At 41.0% G+C, this 26229-nt stretch overlaps 1 protein-coding gene across 1 annotated transcript in view; it reads left to right on the forward strand.

The window, feature by feature from the left end:
• Positions 1-577: 577 nt before the first annotated feature.
• The window catches only part of PDGFC (platelet derived growth factor C), a 162593-nt gene continuing 136941 nt past the window's right edge, over positions 578-26229 (forward strand). The window contains exon 1 of the mRNA XM_080915382.1: positions 578-1376. Coding sequence (XP_080771508.1) covers positions 1259-1376 — 118 coding nt within the window. The 5' untranslated portion in view covers positions 578-1258. The remainder of the gene's footprint in view (positions 1377-26229) is intronic.

Genomic DNA, 26229 nt, shown 5'->3' on the forward strand with positions numbered 1-26229 from the left:
CATTCTGGAAGAATCTTGAGTTCAACTTTCCTCCTTCAGCGCAGAGCTCTGGCCACGAGTCCTGACAAAGCGCTTTGGGAGTGGGGATCCCCTTAGGAATGAAGACAAGTCACAGCCAGGGAGAGCCAGAGGAGGAGTGGCTGTCCTCTCCTCCCCCCCCCCTCTCTTTCTCTCTCCGCGGTTGCAGCACCCTTGAACAGCCCGCTGGCTCCTTATTTGGGGTTAGGGGCGCCCAGGGGAAAGGAAGCCTGGGGCCGCCTGGCGGCATTCCTCGCCGCAGTGTGGGCTCCGTCTGCCGCGGGGCCCGTTGTACCCCCTGTCTGCGCCAGCACCTGTTGGCTCGCCAGCTGGCGGCCCGCGCCCCCCGCGCCCCCCACGCCCGCCCGGCCGCCCGCCCCGCGCCCTGCGCGCCGCCCGCTGGGGAAAAGTGGAGACGGGGAGGGGACAAGCGCGGTCCTCCGGGCCAGCCAGGCCTTCCCTGGGCAGCCGGTGCTTAGCGGCCACGGCTCCTCAGCCCTGCGTCCTGCCCTGCCTTAGGGCTGGCGTCTGAGCGCTCGGGACTCCCAGCCGCCCAAGCTCTCCCGGCTTCCTGCAGCGCGTTACCAGTACCCGAGGAAACTTTGGTGGCCGCCGACTTCAGAGAGGAGGCGGCTGCGCGGTGGATACGGGCCAGCCCGGAGTCGCCCCGAGTCGCCCCCGAGGCCTCCCTGCCGGCCCGGGACCCGCGCGGCACTCGCAGGGCACGGTCCCCTCCCCCCAGGTGGGGGTGGGGCGCCGCCGGCCGCCCCGATCCTCAGCTTTGTCATTGATCCCAAGGTGCTCGCCTCGCTGCCGACCTGGCTTCCAGTCTGGCTCGGCGGGACCCCGAGTCCTCTCCGGTGTCCTGTCCCCCAAACTGACAGGTGCTCCCAGCGAGTCGCCAAGACTCATCGCCGCTCCCCCGCGTCCCCACCCCCTCTTTCCTCCCTCGCCTCCCCCCACCCCCCGCACTTCGGCACAGCTCAGGATTTGTTTAAACCTTGGGAAACTGGTTCAGGTCCAGGTTTTGCTTTGATCCTTTTCAAAAACTGGAGACACAGAAGAGGGCTCTAGGAAAAACTTTTGGATGGGATTATGTGGAAACTACCCTGCGATTCTCCGCTGCCAGAGCCGGCCAGGCGCTTCCCCCGCAGCGCAGCCTTCCCCCGGCTGGGCTGAGCCTTGGAGTCGTCGCTTCCCCAGTGCCCGCCGTGAGTGAGCCCTCGCCCCAGTCAGCCAAATGCTCCTCCTCGGCCTCCTCCTGCTGACATCTGCCCTGGCCGGCCAGAGAACCGGGACTCGGGCTGAGTCCAACCTGAGCAGCAAGTTGCAGCTCTCCAGCGACAAGGAGCCGAACGGTGAGTTTCGCCCCCTCCTCCCCCTTCCCGCGTCTCTCTGTGCGTTCCGGTTGGCATTGTGCGGTGGCATGTGGGGTCCTCCAGCCCTGGAGCTGATGGTCGCGTCTCTGGCGCTGCAGATGGGAGTCTCCTGAGCCCGCGTGCACTTTCGGGGGTGGTGGTGGTGGGGGGGGGGGATTTGGGAGTTTTCAACTCCTGAAGCTCAATGGGCAGCGCGGGAGCTGGAGTGCCCGCAGCTTCAGACTGGAGAGGATGCATCGGCTATGGGAAGCATTGGAAAAGTCAGCTGTGATTACATTGCTAGGTGGCATGTGGCCAGAGTTACAAATAAAAGAACTGCCTTTAAGAAGAAATCCTAAAATGAATGAGTCCTGGCAAGTTTGACTTTATGCAGGTATGGGGAGAGGGTGGTGGTTTAAGAACCCAGAGTTCAAGAAAGGTATCAAGAGTCCTTAATTGAAACACTGTACACTGGAAGGCAGGCACCAATAAAGAATTAGGTGAGAAATACAGAGGTCAAGAGGCCACTTGGACATTTTCAAAGGAATTGGTTATGGTTTTTCTCTTGCACTTTTTTAAAGTGTGCCTTTGTGCCCTCACCTTTTGGTGGTGTATTTTTTGTATGTGTTCATGAATGACTATTTTGTGTGTGTTGGAAGCGATTTAATCCTGCATAGGAAATGAGAATTACTTTCAGCTTTCAAGTGTACCTGAAATGTTTAGAAAACTTTCAGACGCAAGTTCCCCTGGGCTGGGATTGCTCAGAGTTGGAGAAAAGCCTCTTTCATAAGTCCAGGGAAGCTTCGGGTGTGTAATTTGCTTAGCCTCTGAACCCCATATGATTCACATCATTCCGTTTCTAAACTCTTTTTTTGCTCCTGATCTCCCATTATAAAGCCATTTTTTGAGACTCTTTTGTAAATAGAAATTTTATACCACACGTGAAACCACAATGATCATGTAGGCTGTCTAAAACTGGAATATTAAACACCCTGTTTACAAGTGGAGGTTCTTGCTGCTGTTTAAAGAGAAATATACACGTTGTTTTACTTTGTTATCTGTTTACAATGCAACTGCACTAGCCAGGTAAGATGCTGAGTGCAGACATTGCTTGACACACAGTGACATTTTCTATATACAGGGGATGCTTCAAGGCTTCCCATCTGGGTTTCAACTCTACAAAGTGCTCATCGTAAAACCAAGTCCAAAATACATATGTGTTCTTCATCATTCCTATTTGTTGCTGAGCCAGGATATCGAATGGCATTTATAGTTATGCTTGCTCCTTATCCCTGGCTAATGTGATGGCATGTGGCACCTTAAGGCTCTTGAACTACTGATCAAAGGGCAGCCTAGTGATCTATCTATGATCATAGGGCCTGCAGAGACCTGAAAGATCAAAGGAGCCACAACACCAGCTATACCCAGGCAGGAAGCAAAACCAACCAACCTTTGTCCTTTCTAATACAAAATCAACGTCTAGTTTAAAATATTGCTTCTTACTAGATCTCCATAGCAACACAGCTTCAACTTAAACACTTCACAGTGCTCCTTTCTATTTCTGGTCCCTCATCTCCTATTGCTGGGTTCCAGCATCCCCCATACTCCTTGCTACTTTTGCATCATTTTGCTTTTTTTTTTTCCTTGCAGTCCTTTTTTTTTTTTTTTTTTTGTGATCCACATGCTATATCACTGCTTTGCAATGAGCCCCAGAGCTTTCAGCTGGGTGCAGCTAGCTACTGGGTAGCTTCACATCCTCAGAAGATGAGAATTCAGTAAGCTAGGCCACACACATGCTGGTGCCATCTGATGCTGGGCCATTCTCATTCCTAAGATGCATACTGCTAAAAATAGTCTAGTCGTTTCCTAATCTGTGGGCAGAGGATCTGGCTATGTTTAGCTCCTTAGAGGGTTGGCAACAGGAAGCAGAGAGCTGAGGAACTACTCACCTTATAGTTTTCAGACCAAGAAAGGTAGGACTTGCCAGCACTAGGGGGCAGTATAGAGCTATCTTTCTGCACATGCTCAGGTTGACTTTTTACACTTAGGGTTTCAGGGTTTGAGGATAACAGGTGGGCGTGGAAGAAGAGCCCTCTGGAATGTGACCAAATTTCTTGGAGTAACAACAGCTTCTTTTTCCTTTTCTTTGAGTTCCCAAAGTGCCACTTCCTTACATTTTCTGCGGTCATGTTGGGTTGCATTTGAGTTTTGCTTGCCCTTTTGCTCTTTGTGTTGATGCTTTGTCCAGTGCTATAGGCTGGAACCTTCTTAATAGTTAGTTCCCCTAGACAATACCAAGGGTCAACTTCCAGGGCCAAACATAAAGTGTCCAAACTGATCTTGTTTTGTGATCATAAGAGGTTGGTTCTGTTTTCAAGGATCCCTTCCTCTCCATGATGCTCCTATTTTTAGGACTGGTTACTTTCCATAATAATTTGATGGCACACATAGAAATTGGGTGCTATATCTATTCCATATGGAGCTAGTTATGCATATTTAGAATGGAGCACTTGGACATAACTCAAAATTAGGGATTCGGATCATCATTTACCCAGTCACTAGTTACTTAATTGTTTTTTGTATGTTTCCCATTTTAAGATTATAGCTCTTGTTATTTGAATGGAACATACTTTTAGCTTTTCTTCCCATTCTCAGTGATATATTGGCAAGCACTGGCTTTAGGCATAGTAAACAATGTCTACTGTGAGGTGCTGAAATTCTTCTACTGAGTTCCAATGGGAGGAATTCCATAGACATTTAGAAGCAATGAGAAGAAAGGCTCAGTGTGTATACCAGATGTAGCACATGGATCCCAATTACAGTGCTGTGGAGGGAAGCTTCACTTGTCTTATCTAAATGGTTTTAGCTGACCCTAATCTGAAGTTTCTTCTCGCTGTCCTCATTCTCCCCCACCACCTTGGGTTTTGACTTAGCGTTTATCTTTATTAGGGCTCATTTATGAGCAACAGTTATCACATATGTTCTTTCCTAAGTGGGGGTTTCATGATTCCTTGGGCAACTTCCCTTGGGGAGAATGGTCCACTAGAAATGCTTTTGAATGTGTGGCCCCTGTTTTAGTGCCAGCTCTTTATATTGCTGACACAGGCCTGCACCTAATCAAACAGAGCTCACATTTTATCCTTTAGATAGGAGCCTAGAAGCTCTTTTGTGAACACACTGATCAGAGTCTTTAGAAAGATGCCCAACAGTACACAGACTCCAAATGGGGACTCCAAGGTCTTGCCTGCCAGGCAGACTTTAAGTATTGGAGTGTGACCTTCATAACATTTTTTTTTTTTTTTTTTTTTTTTTTTTTTGTTATTTATGAGCTTGAAGAAGAAACTTCCTCCTATGGTTCTGTTCTGTATGAGCGAGCTGAGGCAGCTGAATAAGTAAGGAACAATTATGTAATGATGAGTGCAGTCCTTTTCTCCCAATAGATGGGTTTTAGAAGGCCCGGACCAACTGCTCCAGTCTATACTGAATCAGCCATACATTACATGAAATTTAAAAGGTATTCAGAAAGTATAAAGGCCCTGGAGTACCTTTGCAGATGGACATGGAATGTGTTAAGCTTCTTTAAACAGATGCTGGGATGCGACCTGAGCTTTCTCCATAATTCCAGCTTCACTGAGACAGCCTGTGTGGTGGAGCTTTCTCTGTCAGCTAAGCCACGCCCATGTTTTGTCTTATTCACAGTCTTGAAATCTCCTTCTCTCCTGTCTTACACTCACTTCTTCCTTTGTACTTGCAAATTCTGTAGCGCTAAGACTTTGTGTAATTGCTAACTAACTCACTATTAAACAATCTGTCCTATGTATTTATTTGCATTCATCTGTGGATAAAACACTTTTCCTTGTCCTATGATTCTGTTTAGAGATTAATTTCCTGTTGATGTAACCTAGTACTTTTGCTATACTGAGATTGTAGGTACTTACTGGAGGGACCTAGAATGAAGAAGGGGTGTAGTTTCTTTTGGTTATTGCTCAACGTCTTAAAAACTTTTGGCTTCCCTATTTATGTATTGTGCTTGGAAGAGATATGGCCACTCCAGTGGCCCAGTTGACTGTCTGAGACCCTGGAAAATACTAACCACTATTTTTTGTATAACTTGTAACTTCCTGTCATGGATATTAGACACAGCTTCTTCCATGACAGATTTTGTTGACCCTTCAGTCAAAATTAGCTAATCTTCCTGTCTTGTCAAATATAGTAGTATATAATTAGCTGCATAGAACTGTCTCTGCTTTGACATATTCCTCTTGTTTCTAGATTATTCTTTCTTTGATTTTCTCTCCTCTTCTTTTAATTGTATGTTCTTCCTTCTTTTACTATGGAGTCTGAGTTTCTTGAGAGCTTGGGTCTAGTCTGATTTGTTCTCTGTAGGAGCTATAGTACTGGATCAAAGTGTGGAAAATCCTGTCTTCTCACTAATTATCTGTGAAATATTCTGGATAGGAGGTGCTTTTTCATAGCAAGACTGTGACACCTTCTAAAGAAGCAAGTCATTTTGAAAGATGCCTTTCATAGTGCTTAGCCCTTTCCATAGGAAGATAAACTTCGGAATGGTGGGACAGATTGGAATACTACTTGACAATGTTGATTAACCTACCAAATCCCCAAGTGTGGTGTACCAACAAGTGGGCAGGTTTTCTAGATACGATGTTGACTTCTCTTTTCAAAGTGCTATTTGTTTATGTACATGTGTTGTGTTTGCTGAGGATGGGGACTAAAACTGAACCACAATTCCTGGTAATAGTAAGTAGAGGAGAAGCCAAAAGAAAAACAAAAAACAAAACTGGAATGCTTTCTATTTTGTACTTTGCTTCATAGATGGCTTGTACCTTAAAGTGTTAGAAATCTGCAAGTGGTACTATGCTGATGATGTTTGACCTGGGAAGATCTAGGATTTACTGATAAGAAAACTGGGTGGGGCCTTAGAGAGAAGACATCTCCTTTATGGAATAAATGAATCAATAGTCATCTGCTAATATGATGAAATAATTTTCTGTATATTAGAATGTGTTAGACCAAAAGCATTGTGCTGTCAGAATGAAGCACATTTTAAAGCATTTTTCATAGAAGTCATTGTGCTGTGCATTGTATTCAGATCACATGAAATTAAAGAGACCACTCCATAATGGGCACATTCAATTCATAGATTACCGCCCCTGGCTATCATATATTGTGATAATCGTGTTCTATAAACAAGGGAAGGTTTGGCAAATGATTAAAAAGCCTGCTTCTAAAAATTCTTACCATTCAGTCTCAGAGCTTTACAGCAAGGAAGTAAACTTTTGGGTGAGTTACTTTTTAATATTTCAGTTTATAATTCAGTCTCTATTCAGTTGTAATAATTTAGTTTATAATATTTCAGTTCAGCAACTGGCAGTGATGAATCCAATTTTGACATTAGCAAGCTTGTTTCTACAAGAGAATTGAATATATTTTTTAAGGTGTTGCTCTTTTGGTGAACTATAGAAAGGACAGTGTGTTATTCTGCCTAAAAACAACACAGTGTGTTGCTTTGAAATTACTAAATTTGAACACAAAGGCTCTGGAAACTATAAGGATGAGATATTGGACTGATAGTAAGGAGGAAGCCAAGGCCTTAACTGTGGCACGTTTGTACATCCTAAATGTTTTCTCCATTGGGATCACATCACCTTAGATGTTGGGCTCACAATGTTATCTTGGTCTGTTGGAGGTGGCGTTGGCTTCTTTTTGGAAAGTGATCTTGTTTGTCACCCAGTGGTCATTCCCAAGTTACCTTTAACTGCTTTTGCTTCTTTGAGTGCATTGTGTGTTAAATCTTCTAGTTTCAAACAAGGATGCTTTCGTACCTGGCTTCATCCCTTTCCAATTGTAATTGAGTCATTTCTCAGTCAAACGGGGCGTGCTCTTGAATGCCTCATGAGGAATCCAGTCTCCCAACTCCCTAAGGCACTCTCATGTAACTTTAAGTTTTCATTGCTGAAGTGTCCACTGTGCATTGTGCATTGATGGGGTTCTGTTGGGTACAGGAAGGAGAACTCATTGTTCCTCCCCATCCTCTTCCTCCTTCTTCTTTTTAAACATCTGGTCGTGCTTTGTAGTTCAAGCTGGTCTTGATCTCACTATTGTATCCCAGGGTGTTTTTCAAACTCCTCATCCTCTCTGCCTCATCTTTCTGAGTGCTGGGGCCATCATTGCCTTTGAAATCTGCTACAGAAGGTTGTTAGAACCATCCTTTACCTCATGTTTTATCAGTTCTGTGTCAACAATTGTTTAGGGATGAAAAGGACCAAAGAAGTTTAAATAGTTTCTTCAACTGGATGGCTGATTTTGTCTAGACAGGAGGCTCAATGAGAAATGTTCCTTTAAGGATTAAGCTGAAGTAATTTGAAGTGAGTCTTAGGGATAAAGGAAACATACTACAGAGGGAGCAGCCTGAACACAGCAGAGGCAAGAACAGGGTAGACTCTAGAGCAAAGACAGGAAGGGTGGAAAGTTATCCTGAGCTCCCACATTTGAAGTCAGATGCTGTTTTCAATGTTTGCTTCCTGCAGCACTGGCTGTTAGCCCAATGAAAGACAAAGTTGTTGTTACAGTTATAGTCCAGCTGAAAATCACCATCTTTTGTTATTTTCTAAACAGGCATGTAGGGAGAGACTACTTCGGCGATCTTAGTCATTTGCTCATTGCCTCAAGCTTTTGCTCTCTCTGTAGTAGGACGATTCTGAATTGGCTACATGAGCAAGCTGCGTATACTCTGTTCCAGTTCCCGATCCCTGAGCCCCACCCACTTCACACTCTTCTCTATGCCTCTTTTATATAAACAAAGAGCTATTTCTACACTCCATTCATGAAGTAGTAGGGGAGGGCGCCAGAGGTTGACAAGAGGCAGCTTCTGTCACGGGCCATCAGTATTGTGAAGTTGTTACTTAAATATGGACCACCAGCCTTAACACTTTTAAGGGAACAGGAATCCAGGTTTAGTCAAATAGTAATTCTTCCGAGATGTCTTTGCCAAATCAGTTCTTTGCTGAAGTTCATTCTGGGTTCTGTATATATAACAATGCTTACACCGTCTTATGATGGTTAAGGACTAGGAAGCACTAAATAACGGTGGGCATGCTGGTGGGTATGTTGGTGTGTTGCCACTATTAGAGGCTATACTGTTTGCACTCCAGGAAATCCTTGCTCTTCGTGGATGCTATTTTAAACATTCCAGTGTTTGTAAGATAGAGGGAGGCCCCTGGCTTAAGTACGTTCAGCTGTCCACTGCACCTGCCCTCGAATCACGAAATAGTTGAGACACTATTAACGACAGAAGTTAGACTTTCATGACACTTATGTTGTTTCTGGCTGTTCTTTTTTTTTTTTTTTTTTTTTTTTTTTTTTTTTTTTTTTTTTAAGGACAAGTCTTTATCAGTCTTTTTTATATTTTCTCTCTACTGAGGGATAAATATGGGATATATCTCTATCCCATATTGCCTCACATGCTCATAGCTAGGGTATTAGAAATGGAAACTTGGAGGCATTAAATGCCATCATTTCTTTTCCTATGGCAGCAGAGGGTGTTTACAATTAGTGAGTGCATTGAGGGATATTTGCTTGAGGTGTGAGCAAAATGTTAACAGAGGAAATGAAAGAAATATTCATCTTTCTTTGGGGGAGGGTGGGAGGCATCATTTTTCTTCTCAGCCCTGACTGTCTTGGAACTCACTATGTAGATCAGGCTGGCTTGAAATGCCCACTTTCTTATCAGTGGTGCTTTCTCAGTTCTGGGAGACAAGGACAATTCAAAGCATTTACTTCTGACTTGTATTTTAAACTTAGACTTGATTATTCGTGCTGAGATTCACATTATTTGAAAACCTGGGAAGCACCATAAGTCCACAGTAATGCTTGGTAACATGTGGCCCTGCCATTGGATTATTGAAGAATAAACTTGACAGGTGTAAGGCTCCTATCTCCATTAATAACAGTAAAAGAGTAGAGTCACTAATAAATTGATCTGAATTCATTACGTGAGTTTTAGGCACTATCAAAATATTAAAAATTGATAGATTAGAATTGAGGAGCATGGACATCTGCATCTTAAGCCAAAAAGGAGGTGTCCTGGGGGCAGAGTGGAGTGTGTTGTTGTTGTTGTTGATGATGATGAAGATGCTGCTGATGATGATAAACTGATTAAACTGAATGTAATAGTGTCTCAATCTATGCACTGTGTTGTTGCTGACATCCCACAAGCACATGAAGAGCCTCACAGGACCAAGACCGCATGTCATACACAGCACAGTCCCACTTTTGTAGCCTCTGATAACAATTTTCTATCCATTAGAGATACAGATGATGATTATAGCAGAATCTTGCTCTGTGCTAGTCACTGTGGTCAAATTTATCTTAATTAATTTGCAGGCATCTAACAATAGCATGGCACCACAGGTTGAGATCTTACCAGGATATTGAGGGGCTAATTTAGAAACTTAATTGGTAACAGTAAATCATTAAAGAGTAACTTTCATTTTGTTTTCTTGAGCATATTTGCAGACTTGAGGTTTAAAGGCATGATTAAGCACATGAAATAAGGAATTACATAATCTCTCTGCTTCTTAAAAAGAGTTTTCCTTTCCTGGTGGAAATTCATTTTTAATCTGTACCGATAACTTTTAATAGGTATCAGTTGGGCACCCCATTAAGCTAACTGCTTTAAAATGATTTCCTTCTAGAGCCTGCATTTATACCTTAGGAAACCAATTAGCTTGTCTGGATTTTCCATTTCCCTTATAGTTCTCTTCCGTAGCCTGCTCAGCATGGTTAGCCCGACATAGCAAAAGTCTTGAAGGTATGGGCCTTCTGGAAGAAGTGCAAATGGCACACTTATCATTGGGGAAAAACATACACAAGGAAATGGGCCTCAAATGCTATATCTGCCGAACATTTAGAACAGCAAAAAGCACAGGAAATACTTTCAGTGTGTGGGAATGTGCAGCATTTCTCCAAACTACAAACACTGTTCAGCAAAGTTCCCCAGTAGTGGTGAATTATATGAGACCGTGTCCATCTAAGAAAGGCTTGTTTAACTACCTTGCGGTTCTGGGGCTCATTCAAACACTTTTAAACAAAATAAAGGGAATGGATGTAATAACTTCTTTATGGAAAGTCCATAAAAAGCTAGAGGGCCATGTAAACAAATTGGGTCATTTACTAGATGTTTAAGTGATAGATCTGCAGTCCAAATTTAGGGCTGTGTGTGATGTTTTATAGGGTTGCGCCTGTGTTCTACCTTGAGATTAAGGGGATAAACTTGGCTGTTTGTGTGTTTGTTTTTGTCTAGCACATGAAATCCCACCATTGCTATTTTATAATATAGCTTGAAAACACCTAAGATTTGGTTCATTATGTGCAAGAAGTTGAATCGGCCTACTTTTTGGTAACACAGTGTTCTATTAAAGAAAAACATGATGATTGAAATTGAAATTTTCCTTTTGGGCTCAGACATGTCTAAATCAATTATGAAATAATCGTTCTGGCTCACATGAGTAGTCCTATAACTACAGCCATGTAAAATAGAAATCCAACAGCAGCTATGATTTATGGTCAATGTAGCTCTGCTTTTCTTGAATTTAATCTCTTATGACCAACTTTATATGATGCTGGTTTTTCTTCTCGGAGAATTAGATCTTAGATCTGTTCCTGGTTGTCTTTCTCTCAGTCGACTATTTTTTTCTGAATTAGAACTTCCCTTTTCTTTCTCCAAGAGTTCGCCTGATGGTTATGTCAGACTGGTCCAGAACACAGGGCCTGGAAAAGTGCTGACATAAACCTTTCACATTAGGTGGACAACAGAAGCCAAACATCAGTATGGGCATCAGAGCTAGCAAAAGATGTCCAGTAACTTCTACCTTGACTCTATAGAGTATCTGAATTCTCTGCCATCCCTAAGTTCTGCTTAGTTTATGTGGCTTTAAATGAAGTGGATATGTAAGTAATCCATCATAAACAAACAAACATACATACATAAAAACAACAAATAAATGAACTTTCCTAGCTTTTAACAACTGACAGCATCATATCATACTAGCCACTCTTAAGTGTTGCTGTTAGAAGTGTGACAGACAGAATAAGTCCTCTGGCTCCCAAGTTTAAAAAAAAACAAAAAAACAAATAATGGTAGATACTAACATGTCTTTGTTGTAAATGACAGGTCTAGCCATTCATCCTTCCTACCTTCCTTCCTTCTTTCCTTCCTTTATTTCTACCTTTATTCCTTCCTCCCATCCTCCCTCCCTCCCTCCCTGCCTTCTTTTTTTCTTTCTTTCTTTCTTTCTTTCTTTCTTTCTTTCTTTCTTTCTTTCTTTTCTTTTCTTTCCCCCCTTCTTCTCTTTTTGAATGATGGTCTTAAGTCTGAAAACAACAAGGTCAAAAAGCTCTAAAGAACAGCTGAGGAGGGACTGGGCTTTTCTATGTAGCTGAGTGCAGTCTGTGGTCAAAAACTCTCCTGATTGAGATGTAAATGGCAGAGAAAGGCCTGGTCCTACTCAAACTATAAAGCCTTGTGGAAGACAAAAAAAGGTAAATTAGTCTTCGTTACTCAACTTTCCATCATGGAGAGTTTTCTACATACTCAGTTTCTAAAGTGTTCAGTTTTATTTGGCTCATGGATTTAGGAATTCTCACCAACAATTGTGCATAGCCACTTCTTTAAGCCATTTCAGGAAAGCAGTACATCATGGTGGAAGTGAATGTCTGAGAATCAGAGTAGAGGGAAATGAAGGTGCTTATTTTCTGCTGCATCTTTTAAGGGCATGACACCAGTGATATAAAAACTAGACCTGGACAATTTAAAAGTTCTATCCTGGATACCCAGTCATCATTGCATGGACCCTGGGTGGACTCTTATGATCCATATAGTTTACTTGTTGCTTCCAATTCATTTATACCCAAAGGAGGAAATACACATCTGAGGCCAGTCATGACAGTACACACCTATAATGTCAGGACTAGGAGAGTTGAGGCAGGAGATTGAATACGTTCAAGGCTACCCAGGTTGCAGAGACCTGCCTCAAACTACAAAAAAAAACAGCTTTTCTAATAATAAAAGAAAGTGTAGAGAGATTTGCCATGAGTATTTACAAAAGGTAAACATTGCCATATTTGAAAGAAGAGCAAGCTTGTTTTAAAATGGAGTTAAGTTGTTGAAACACATGTGAGCAGAAGGCCTGGAAAAATAGGTCACACCAATAATTTGCAGAATCAGAGGTAGGGGGAGATTTTTAGGACATAGGAACACATTTTGTCTAAAGTATAACTTTTTTTGACAGTGACATTAGAAATAGATATAAAGGGATAGTTTCTAAAAGTCAGAGGCACAAAAGAAAGAATGTTTTACCAGCTTCAGAAAAAAAGAATCTTGTGCACATCATCCAGGAAGTCAAATTATGAGCTAAGGTAACTCCTTCCTGAATAGACATGAAGACGCATGAGTGTTGCTCAGGGAACAGAATGAGAAATTTCATGGAGAAATCCCTATGAAGGGGTGGCAGACCAGGTCCAGGGGTTACTTGCCTTGAAACAGGAAATGGAAGATGCTAAGGGTCAGTAGAAAAGTTTGAAAAGCAACAGAGTCAAGAATGAACTTGAAAATGAACTTGGGAACGAAATGTGAATATTTCAGTAAGATGAGATGTGTCAGAGGAAGTCCAAGTAAGAGTGTGAAACCTCAAGGTTTATGACAGAAATATATCAGTGTGGTCCTAGAGTGCAGGGAGAGATGATGAGGTCTTGGTTTTGCACTGGCATATCTTTTAGGACTCAGAAGACAGGCAGAAGGGAGGCGCAGTTTTCATACATAGCAATGGACAAGATTCTGGCTTCCATACTTGTTATGTACCAAGAAATGCTAAAGATGTTCTGTGCATTCTTCCTGACCTGGATTGCCTAGCTCACTATCAGGTGATGCACATTTTTGTTGTTGCATAAACAGTGTGTGTATGTATACACATGTGAGTGCTTGCACACTCACGAATGTGTGCGGCTTCTACATGTGAATGTGGAGGTCAGAGGACAACTCTGTGGAATCAGTTATTTTCTCTTACCTTGACATGGGTTCCGAGGACCAGACATGATGGTCACAGCACATACCTGTAATCCCAGCAATACCGAGGCTGAGGCAGAAGAATTGATGTGAGTTTTCAGGATGAAACTTAGGTTGCTAGGCTGGAGTCTTTACCTAGTGAGGCAAATTAGTAGCCTTGACATATTCTGAATAGTTTTGTTCATGTCTGTCTTGGACCTGCTTTTCACTGGAGGGACAGAAAAGATGGGGCCCTTGATATGTCTACAGGAAAGATTTTAAAAAAGAACTGGAAAGTTATTTGATAATTATGAAGTGGTATAGCCATAATCCCAGTAGTACAGATGCTGAGGCAGGAGAATTGATGTGAGTTTCATACCAGTCAATATGTGGATGCAGTTGATGAGACCTTAGCAAGCTATGAAATGGTTCTAACCTTTAGATTTAGATTAGGTTCCTAATACTTGATCTGCTTTTGTTTTAAAAATATATACTTAGTATTTTTTACACCATTCTTATAGCATACTATATTTTTCTCAATTTTATCAAATGTAATCCATAAATTAAAAAAATTAGTGTATTTACTATATTCAATTTGATGTTTTGCTGTGTTTACTGGAAAATCACTACAACACAGCAGCTAGCCATTCAGAACCTCACATCCTTTTGTGAATACAATGCTACCTATTAAAGCTATATTTCCTTAATACACATTTGGCTTTTATTTGCTAGAGGATCAATCTATCAGAGTGATTGCCAACGACAGAGAGACTGGAGCTGGAGAGAGTGCATACCACACAGAGTTCAGCAGCCAGTGGCGGACAGTACGGCCCCTTCAGTTAGTGCTTGTGACTGAAGTTCTTCACACTTCTCCAAAGCCTCCAAGCATTAAGGCCCATTTTTCTCTGGGGCTGAGCTAAATCACTTTCCCATTTCTCAGTCTGCTGTTCTCGGTTTCCAGGCTGCCAGTAATCATCATACATTGCAATTATCAAGGGCTCTTATCGTCCATAACTTTTAAGTGTCAGTCAATACAAGATGGAATAAATGTTGGCACAGTGCTTCAGAAAGGAGGTCCTGGGTGAAATGCAAACGACGCAGAGACACAGCAAGCACAGCCTGCCCTGCTGCTGGGATGCTGGCTTCTGGGATCCTAAGCCCTCATCTATGATCTTTGAGTCACATGCCTTATTTCACAACGGAGAGATGTAACTACCGGCTGGCTTCATTTTGAGGAACTAAAAGGGGGCCCACAGGATGACCTCAGTCTTTCTGCTTAGACTGAATAAAACTGATGAACAAAGAACCCGATGGGCAGATTATAATGATGACTACTTAGAATATCATTTCCCCAACCAGAAAACAGAAATGCATTATTTCCAAGAAAAACACCTACTTTTAAACTGTGAACTTTGTGATGATATTTCATTACAGTTGGCTTCTTCAGAGAATGGCGTGATCTACCGAAAGTCTATTGGCAAAAACATTAACTTTCGCATTTTCTTTCCTTTCTGAAGTTTTCAGTTAACATAAGACACAACTCAGGTGTTTTCTTCTTGTTTTTGGCTTTCTCTTTGTGTCCTGGGGTTTTGAAATTGACAATGCTAATTTATCCCTTGGAATGCAAAAATATTGTAAATGTTTTTGATGTTTGTTTGCTTGTTTTAAAGCCACTAGAAGGATATGTTTTCTTCCTCCTTGGAAATAAAGTTAATTTTCTCAGCTCTGAACATATGAGATTATGGGAAAGTCTTCTGTAGCTCTGGCATGCAGACAAAACAGAAGCAGACCCTGGAGAGAGAGTTCGGAATTCATGGCAGGAAGCACATGTTCAGTATGCCCATATTTATGGAGTCACAAGCAAACTAAAACCGCACACTGCTATTTACAGAAGTGGAAAGGCTAGATAGCACAGGCTTATGCTTTGTGGATGACAGCACAAACTTTGGGATCCATAAAACCAGACATTTACCTCCCATTAATTTTCTGTCTTTATGAGAGAGAATCATTTATTAATGAATTATGTTTAGAATTGATGTCAGCCACAGTCAGAAGCTGTGGCATTTAGCAGACAGATAGACTGGTTTTGTGCTGCCAAGGGAATTGTGTATAGGTAATTGCATTCTGGCCCTCCTCAGGCTTGGGCCAAGTAATGAGTTAGATGCGCTGTTTATCCACTGAACATGGATAGAGTGCTTCATAGACTGTCAGGTGACTCTTGGCTGTTTGGTATGTTGCATCTTATTTAGACTCTTGGCTTGTGTCTCATCTCCTTGTAAACACTGACACACGTAAGTTTGGCAAGAATACATATTCATTGCCTTTCTTAAATGGTAAATTTCTGTATAAGTTAGCCTCTGGTAAATTTCTAAAGAGGAAGGCAAATGAGAGGCATTATTGGGAGTCTGTCCCTTCTCTCTGCTTTTACATGACAAATGCATGGAATAATCTAAGCAAGAATAATACCATAGTGAAAAGCATGGTATCAATACGGTGGTACTAAAAATAATTTCCTTAGAAAACAGTGCCACATCTGTGGGGGTGATGTGACGTCAGCTGTGAATTCTAACAGATGCCTTTCAAAGGTCTATGCTCTTCTTGAATGCATTCTGACATTGCAGATGCCTTATCTGACTCCAGTACAAAAAACTCTCTGTCAAGTTTCTAACTTGCTGACCATTTTAAACATTTTCTCCTTGTCATTTAGCTCTTTGAGAGAAGATCCTGTAACCCAGTGTCAAAAGAAAGTTCCTCCACACAGTTGTTGCTTGAAAGTGGTGATCTTTGGTTCGGTGGGGGATGGTCTTCCTCTTGAAAAATAAAAGAAAAAATAATATAAAGAGTAATTCCCATGTGAACCAGTGGAGCTTGACTGTGTAGATCCTTCAACTCAACAGACAGAGCCTAATATATTTAAGAGTCATCTTTCTGTTTTGGGCTCTGTAACTTATACATTGTGTGTTGGCATTTTGTTTATATTCCAAACATTTCATACTTAAGATTTTCTATAGTGCTTTCATAAAAAAAACACAAAATTTAGTATGTTTACTTCACAAATAATTATCTTCAACATGGATGTAAGACACACAGAATTGTTATTTTCATACTAATTAGTCAATGTTCTTTACACTCAAAAGTTTGAAAAATGATTATAGATTTATCCCTGATTTTTTTATATCTAGCTTTGATGTTAGAAACAAAACAAAGCAAAACAAAACAAAACAAAAGTTAAAACCAAAAAAAAAAATCTGTGCAGTTTATTCTGAGAATTTAAGTCAATTAGAGACAATAAACAAAGTTGAATTTCTCTCGTGGTGATTAGAAAGTTGAGGAATAGTGTGGGCATTTTGTAAATCAGTTGACTATTTCATTCTGGAGCTTCTGAGGCTTGGGAAAAATCTTCCCACTGCTAGTCTCATGCTAGCCTCACCACCAAAATTGATTTCCACAGTTTCTGTGACACTTAGGTCTTTGTACTGTAACTGATAGCAGGTTAGAGAATACGTCACATCTTAAAACATTAATAGGTTTGGCTTAACTATGGCCAATATTGTCAGTGAGTCCCAAAGTGCTGTGTGTTGAGGCAATGTAAAAGGAATCTGAGCTCTAGGAAATGCTTAACTCTTAGGATCTTCTCCAGAGATTTAGTACCAGCAGATGGTATGACATTCCTTAACAAACCTGATGGTGTCATTGAATATCTCTGGGATAGCTGACCTGTAATGCAGCCTTGCTCCCTGCTACTTTGACTTCTAGTTCTTGTTTCTGAGTCTTTTGTGAGTCCGGAACACATGTGCAGAGAGGGTGTCAGTCAAATCAGAGATGTAGACAGAACTACACAATAACGTTCGGCTGATTTTAACAGTAATGAAATTGGGAAGGTGTTCTCTTTTGATGAGTTACTTTGTCCTCTGTTGTAGACAGGTCACACTTACTTTATTTTAGTCTAATGTTAAAAACAAGTCGCTCTCTACTGAAGGCAGTATGATCTGAGTTGGTATTTTACTCATTTTGGGGAATGAAGTCCAGAGCAACGAATTGCCAGGAGAAGAACTTTGTATTCTTTTGCATGTAAGCAAGTCACTGGGAATTTCCTAAAATTCATACTTGGAAGCACCTAGAAATTTTAGATGTGGGCTATGTTGTTATTTGAGTTTATCTGTGGCTTCAGGAAGGACTCAGTTTAATGATTTCTTAGGCTACACATTTTGTAGGAAGCAATGATTCAAGTGCTTCTAATGAGGAGAGTGGATCAACAGGTTAAGACTTTGGCTACTTGAGAAATACCTTTGTCTCCAAAATAATCCAAATATAAAGAATGTGAAGAAATGCTTTCTTCCTTAGTTATGTGTCCTGGATACTGTACCCAGTATACAGTACTATCTCTCTCTCTCTCTCTCTCTCTCTCTCTCTCTCTCTCTCTCTCTCTCTCTCTCTGTGTGTGTGTGTGTGTGTGTGTGTAAGTGTGTATGTGTTTTGGAGTTTTGAATTTGACCTCTGGCATAATTCCTTATGTACCATCCACCCTTTTTATGAGATTCACAGTCCTCTAACTCATCAGTTAGGAAGTACTGGCTTGCTGGACACTCTCAGGCATCTGTCTGCCTCTACCTCCCCAGCCCTGGGACACCTACCACAACTAGCTTTATTTAATATGATTAATGTACATATGTATTACTTTTACTTTGGTTCTAGTAACCAAACAGAACCTCATGCATATAACCTACCAAGTGACCTATAGGCTGGGCCTATAGTAGTTATCCTAATGTGAAGGCCAATGTGGAGTTCTGCTTACTTATCTTTTGCCTTGTGACATTCTAGAGAAGAAACCTTTCAAGACCTGCATGGTAATGTGACAGTTTAATTGTTAGAACTTTCATGCCAACAGAGATTTCAGAATTTAACAAAACCCCATGTCACATTCATAAGCAACCATCTATAAGTACCAGCATACACGTATCTCTCACTCCTCAACTATACTATCGTGGATTGCAGGGGTAACGCCATGGGATGAAATCTGACTCACTACAGTAATAAGTTTGATACTTTTTGGAAGGCACCATTATAACTGAAGTCCCTCTATATCCACCACTGAGAAGACAGAGGCTGGTTGTTATTAGTGTAGGTCTGTTTCTTTTTTCTCTGCTTTGTCTACGCTACCCAGAACCTTTCTGCAAGTAGTCAGTAGGTGCTCGATGTCCAGAGACAAAAAATCCTGTGTCCACCTTTTTTTTTCTATGATGAGAATATAAGCCATCACCAGACAATTTCATATTCAGGGTCTGGCAGGCATTCAGGCATTTAAAAAGTTAAAGCTTAAATCTATGAAATCTGATTTCTTACACAATTAGAACTTGGTTTTGCTATATCTGATGACTATTGCCATATTTTATTTTTATATTATATAAATATAATTGTTTAGTAATTCAGCACTTACAAGCATTTTAGAAGTTTTATCTTTACAACCTACATACGCTTATTTTCCCCCATAGTGTGTTACGACCAATTATGCCACAGGAAGGGAAGAAGAGCTTGGCATCCTAGCTTTTCCAGCTGAGGTGTGCCAATTAAGCTGAAAGTGACATGTAGGAAGAGAAAAGGAAGTAGTGAAGACACTGGTCTTTATTTATGTACTGTTATAACCAAAGATGATAAATTGTAGAGAAGGAAAAGATAATGCTAGTGGGAATCAAGTACAGTTTGGAAAGTATCTTGGGAAAATAGGTAGGAAGTAGCAGTGCTACTTGACGGGGTATCACAATACAGTCTGTTTAGAGTATATACAGTTTGTTTCTAGTCCTATAGATGAACGGAAAAGAGAAACAAAAAGGAAAGGTCATGACAGCTTATGAGCTTGGTGGAGGAAAATGTTTATTATAGATCAAAACAAGGGTGTACTCAGAGGCAGAGAAGTCTGAGCAATCCAGAGTAGACATGACTAAGTCCTGTAAGGAGATGGTGAGGGCAAAGGAACCATGTGCAGCCGTCCAAAGACCAAAGGGTAAATGAAAGGGGGTAGGTGACAGGAATGACTGGATTATACAGGGAAAAGCTTCTAAGCTAAGGGCAGCTTTGTCCCTGGGCTCAAGAGTTTAGGGTAGAGGGCCCCGGATATGTCAGCCATACCCTATAACAGGTAGTGATGGGAGGATGCTGGGAGAAAAATTTGGCTATTGGGTCTCTTTATATGTTAAATGGGCATCTCAGCTTTTGTCCCAGCGTTTGAGACTTATCACTGATTACCACCTTTTCAAAGTGATGAGGATTACATTCATTCTGATTTGAGGACCCAAGGATTTTCTGCCATCTTCACATACAGAAAATAGGCCCCATATTTGCAGGTACACAATCAGCAAAGAACTTTTCTTGACTATTTTTTCTACTCAGGCTGAGTAACTAAAAGCTCAATTCTGATTCCTTAAACCATTGGTTAAAGCGTTCAACTTTTCTGGTGGCTGGAAGTCCTAGGAAGAGAGGGTTCAGCCAGTGGTGGTGTCTTTGAGGCATGCCTGGGCTTGTCCAAAGAGAAAAGCTGTCCCAATTTCTGGCATGGGTCTTTTTTTCCCTTCCTGAAAGTAAAGCCAAAAGTTACAAATCATGTGTCATCCAGTTTGTAATACCATCTGGCAGGACCAAACCTGTGTCATTTCAGATGGTCCTTGTGTGTGGTGCTTGGGGAAGGGGTAGAGGAACAGGACTGCTCTTTAATTGATGCTGACCTTGACTTCCTTAGGAATCGGGATGAAGGTCATCCCACTAATACACACTTAGGAGATGGGGACTGTATGACTCATCTGATTTTGGCTTTGCATGGTATAGAAAAATTCTTGCCTAGGAAAGAATTCCTTTCTAAGTGCCAGTCTTCCCCACACTGCCCTCAGCTGCTCTGTCTGAATAGGCAGTTCTCTTTGCATAGGCATTCTTGTAGGCTTAGTTGCTCTGTAACCTCCTCACCCCTGATTAATAATTTCCTGAGGCCAGTTTGTTATAAAGAAGCATTACCTTGGAGAGGGGGGGCACAGAGAGAGAGGGGGGATGGGCACAGAGAGAGAGAGAGAGAGAGAGAGGGCACAGAGAGAGACAGTTTGACAGAGTATGATTGAGAGTATGAGTGTGTATGTAAATGTAATTGTGTGTGCATTTGTATGAGTATATGTGTGAGTGTGTGTGTCTGTTTGTTTTCTGATTAATTATCAACCAGAATGATATTAATGCCCTAGAGAAGGAACATCAAATTTCTCATTTTTACATGTTAATCAAGGATATCAAACTCTCAGGCAGCATGTCCAGAGTACTTTATCTTCATTGTTCAAACCAAGTCCTTAAAGTTTCTACTTTGTTCACCTTTTGAAAGATTTGATCATTTAAAGAAATAATTAAGCATCTTTTTTAGGCTTTGTCATTATTAGGAAATTGCAGAATACATTGATCTTGTTGTTGTTTTTGTTGTTGCTGTTGTTATTGCTGTTGTTCTTAGTTTAAAGATATAAAAAGGAAAAGAAAAGAGGGAGGGAAGAAAAGAGAGAGGCAGGAAGAAAGAAAGGAAGAAAGGTAGAAAAAGAGAAGGATGGAGGGGTAGAAAGATAGGAAGAAAGGAAAGGAGGGAAAGAAGGAGGAAGGGAGGGAAGAAGAAAGGTAGGGAAGGAGAAAGGGAGAGAAGGAGGAAAAGAAAGAAGGAAGGAAGACTTTTCTGGAAGCACTTCCTTAGGATCTGAGTGAATTAGGAAAGAGATGCTGACCTTGTAGACTCTGGACTACAGTTCCCTTCTATCTTATACTGGTACATGTGTCATTGGATGGCTGGCCCTCAGGGTAGTAAACCTCCCATGAGGAAAGATGTGAATTATACAATTTGCCATCTTTCATGGGATTCAGAGGAAGGAACCTCCATTGATCATACTAGCACCTTAAAAATTTTTTTATACATGTCATCATAAGTATTTCCATGAGTGCATAAATGTGTATCAATAAAGTGATGTATGCTACAGCATTGTAAATATATTTTATTGATAAGGATAAGAGAAGGAAATGGTAAAAATACTGACAATTTTCTTCCTAAAATTAATTTATTTTTTCCTAAATATTCTTCTCTAGTGAGCCTACATTACATTAGAAACATCTCTGGGTTAAATGTTAACTGTATCCCAGAGGCTTGAGTAAGATCTAATACAAGCAACATTTTATTTCATTCTGACAAACAGTGTCTAAGATGCAGAATATGGGGTTAGAAACCAGGCTTTGGCACTGTTGAAGGTGGCCCCTTAGTGTTAGTATTTTAAACTTGGCACTGATGTTTATCCCAGAGGCTAGTGTGGCTATAGTCAAAGCACGGGAGCATGCCCCATCCACACAGCGGAAACATGCTAACAATTATCTGTGTTGTTGTTGGCACTTAGTAAGATATACTGTTTTCCTAAGGGTTTGGGAAGAAAGAAGAACACTGCCAGCATTCGCCAATATAAAGAGATGTTTTTTTTAATTTCCCCTTTTTCTTTTTTTTTTTTTTTTTGCTTTAATTTTTCTTTCTTTCCCTTTCTTTTCTTTTCTATTATTCCATTTCCTCTTTTCCTCTCTCTTCTTCTTCCTCCTCCTCCTCCTCCTCCTCCTTTTTCTCCTCCTCCTCTTTGTCTTTCTCCTTCTCCTCCTCCTCCTCCTCCTCCTCCTCCTCCTCCTCCTCCTCCTCCTCCTCCTCCTTCTTCTTCTTCTTCTCTCTCTCTCTCTCTCTCTCTCTCTCTCTCTCTCTCTCTCTCTCTCACTCTCTCTCTCTCTCTCTCTCTCTCTCTATCTCTCTCTCTCTCTCTCTCTCTCTCTTTGTTTATTGTTCTGACACTCTTTGAAAACATTGGGAATATGCCATCTGGTTGCACACCATTATAGACAAATGAGTAAGAGAGTATATTAACTGTAGAGAAATCACTGTGTTTATAGCTTACTTATAGCATAGCAAATTAATTTATAGTTCTCCTGTCTGTCAGTGCAAATAAATGGATTGAGAAATTGGAGAAGTACAAATTAGTTTGCTTTTCTAGATATGATAAATCTACCAGGCATACTGGCACCAACCTCTTACTGAATCAAGCTGCTTCTACTTGATCCAATTGGTGCCTGTCCATGCTTTCTGACCTAGACATCTATACTTGCCTCTTTGTGATCTTTCCTTTGGAAAACCAAATGAAAGCTCTTTCAGATTCCAGGTATAAAGAATGGTGATAACCCAGCTCTAGGGTACGATACTGCCAGATGAAAGGAGCACTATAATTTTCATTTAGGATACCAATCTCACTACAGTTGCTGTGTTTGTTTTTGTTTCTGTTTGTTTGTGATTTTGTGGCTGTCTGTAAATGCAGCTATACCTCAATGGAAGTAACCATTCGGGATGTCACTGGTCATCAATTTGTCATCATGTAAAGAAATAAGCAAATAAGCAGCTGCCCTCTGGTCCTTGGTCTTCTATCTGCTTTTGATTCTACTGACCAGGAAAACTCTAGCCCCCTTCACACATTGTAGGGGCAATGGTAACTCAGCTGACTCATTGAGATTGTTCTCCTGGCCTGCAACCACAGGAATAGATCCTGGGGCTGACCGCACCTCAACGTCTCAAGCTGTATTTAGTTGGGGGAGGGCATCTTTTCCGTTCTTGCTTAGGCGACCTTTAAAAGTCTCCAGTGTTTTAAAACTGAAAGATAGCATTCTTAATGCTTATTCACTGGAAATTTTCAGGGTAAGAAAATCTTTAAAAGTACACAGACACACAATGAAGGGGACTTAGATGCCACAGTGTCTTGTCCAGTCCTCCTGCTGTGTAGCAGTGAGGTCATTCTAGAAGCAGTGAGGTCAGTGTTTTACTCATGTAGGTGGCTGGCAGAGGGACTGGAAAACAAACTGACTCTCGTTTGATATTTTTTTCATGATATGCCTTAATCAGCTTGTGTGAGCCTCATGATATACAGAAAAATCAAAGGACTCCCCTATAGTAAAGTATTATAAATCAGTATAAAAACCTTTTTTCTTGAAAAGTATTTTTAATTAATAAGAAATGTTACTCCATGCGGTGAGGAAGTATAGTGTTTCTTCCTTTAAAGACCTTGGCAGATTTGAGCTCCTTCAGGAAAAGGAGGTGTTTTTAAGCAAATAAATTCTGATGTCATGTGCAGAAAATTAAAAATGAGATTTCTTATACCGCAGAGCTAAGAACCTTCTTACCTGGCATATTTGTTTACAGTTTCATTGTGATTGCCAACTAGTCAGAGGAAAACAATGGGTCACACTGTAATGTTTGCATAGCTGGGATTACAGGCTTTGACACTTCTGCTTACTTCTCTGCTGGAGCTGTGGGGCCAGGACTGTTGTTTTTCCACAGTATGAGAGCGTATTTCATATTCCGTATTCCACACCTTTCTTGCCAGGCACAAGTAGGACTTTTTGTTGGTCCAACTCCTCCCTTTTGTATATTCTGTAGACTTTTGAAATAGTATGACTCTCACCGATGCATGGCATTTCCATCCTAAATGCAGATACTAAGTGGTTGGTTCCCAGCTGGTGGCAGTGTTTTTGGAAGGTTATGGAAACTTAAGGAGGTGGGGTCTGGTTACAGGTCATGAGCAGAGCTTTGAGGTACCCTATTCCTTGTTTTTACTTGAGTTTTCCATGAGATGAAGAGCGTTCACTACAACATGACAAAAATTGCCATGACATTTTGCCCAGACGTGTGGCAATTATCCACTGAGATTGCCAGCCATGGGCTGAAATTTCTGAAACATATATATATATATATATATATATATATATATATATATATATATGTTTGTATGTACAAATACATTTTATGTATACATATACAAATACATATAAACATATAAAATTATAGTATGCAGGCTTTATATAATCATAAAGTTGTTGAAATAACAAATATTGTCAACCCTAATAGAGTCTGGAATATAAATTTTTGACTTGTAGCTTCTTATAGCTCATAAATATGGAGTCTTGAGTGGCACTGAAAGACAAACTGAAGACTTTATGCCATGAGCCTTGTGACAGGGCACCAGAAGGGCTTATAGGTGAGCACCCCCATGAAGAGGGACTGGTGCAGCAGTGGCTACTTGCAGGGGAGAATTAAAACTCGACTGTGGAATCTTTGTGCTCACTAAGATTTCCCAGGTGCTTTTGACAAGATTAAGAGCATTTAGCCACTTGCCCCAGTCTATGAATACCTGCCTGTCAATTGCTACTGTGATCCCATTGGTGGAAACCAAGTGCATTTCCTTCTTGAGCTATATGGTCATGTTTAGGAAAGCATCTGTTTGATTAATAAACTCATATGTGTATTATTGTCGACGACCTTTCTTTGGAAGAAGAGAAGTTTGTTTAAGACCCAAAAGATTGAAGTTCTTTTATTATTTATTTATTTATTTATTTCCATCTGGTGAAACACTGTTGGTGTGTCTCACACTTTCTTCCTGACAAATCTAAATTCATCAATAAATTTATACACTTCTACAAACATTTAAGGCATTATTGCAGTATCTTATTTATTAACTCTTTCAAGGAATATTCTTTAAATCTTTATTATTTATGTGGTAAGACACTACTCCATACATGGTACAACAGTTAGCAGGATACAAGAAGCCTGGCTTGGAGTTCACTTTATAGTAAGGGGAGAAATGACATATACCATATGCATGTATAGATTCTTTTTGTGGTGAAAGATCAGTATTGGGGATTAGGAATTGTGGAGGCAGAGGGCATTGTTAAACTTGATAAGCGTCATAGAAGACCTTCCTGATATGAAGAGGCCTTTTTAGGCAAAGGCAAATACAACACAAAGCCCATAGGAAGAAAGTTCCTGGCAGGGTGTGTCTGAAGAACCAGAGAATGGATAGTATTCCAGAATGAGGTGATGCAGGAGCAATGGATGTTGTGTGAGATTCCTATTTCTACTAGCTCGGGAATACTCCATACTGGCACAAGGGTATGCATGTCACAGTAGTGACCAAGACAGGAATGAGAGAGGCAAGGGGGCAGAGGTTGAACATGTTTTGACATTGCATCTATGGAGATCTGTGGACTGACTTGGAGGAGCTGCATGGATTGTGAGATGTGAGCCTAGAGTTCATCTGCCTATAGCTCTTAGCAGATTTGTCTTTGGACACTGTTTCTGTCTCAAAATTCACCAGGGCACTTGTCAGTACCCCTGCCTTGGCAACACTACACACCTGAACTGGTTAGGACAATGGCATTAGGTATGAGATACACATCAGAGGGGAATTTGACTGTTCATGAAAATCATGAAAGATCCTGTGATTATATCAGTAAAGAGGAAGGAAGGAAACACACAATGTCCTGGAAGACTGTTGCAATTCCCTAGTCCAATGGAACTCTGCATTGCTTTTAAATAGAGACTGTTATGCCAGAGCAGCTTGCATTTAATACAGAAAGGCAGTTATAAGTGTATAACTAGTATATTCTTGATTAAATGTTTAGAATATCGTAGTTATACACTTTAAACACTTATTTACTGAACACTTCTTAATTCCTTTCATTCACACAGACAAACAGACACACAGACACACACACACACACACACATACACACACACACACACACACACACACACACACACACACACACACACACACACATCCAATTAGAAGAATTACAAGTATTGCTCCCAGTCTGAGGAGGATTCATTTAGCCAAGGGTAGGTGACCGGTCAGTCTTCTAGTAGTTGAGGTCTGCTTGTGAGTCAGAACCCTTCATTCTTAAGTCACATTACTTCTTAACAGAGCTTTAACT

The sequence above is a fragment of the Micromys minutus genome (genome assembly GCF_963924665.1).
Source record: "Micromys minutus genome assembly, chromosome: 4".
Taxonomy (NCBI): domain Eukaryota; kingdom Metazoa; phylum Chordata; class Mammalia; order Rodentia; family Muridae; genus Micromys; species Micromys minutus.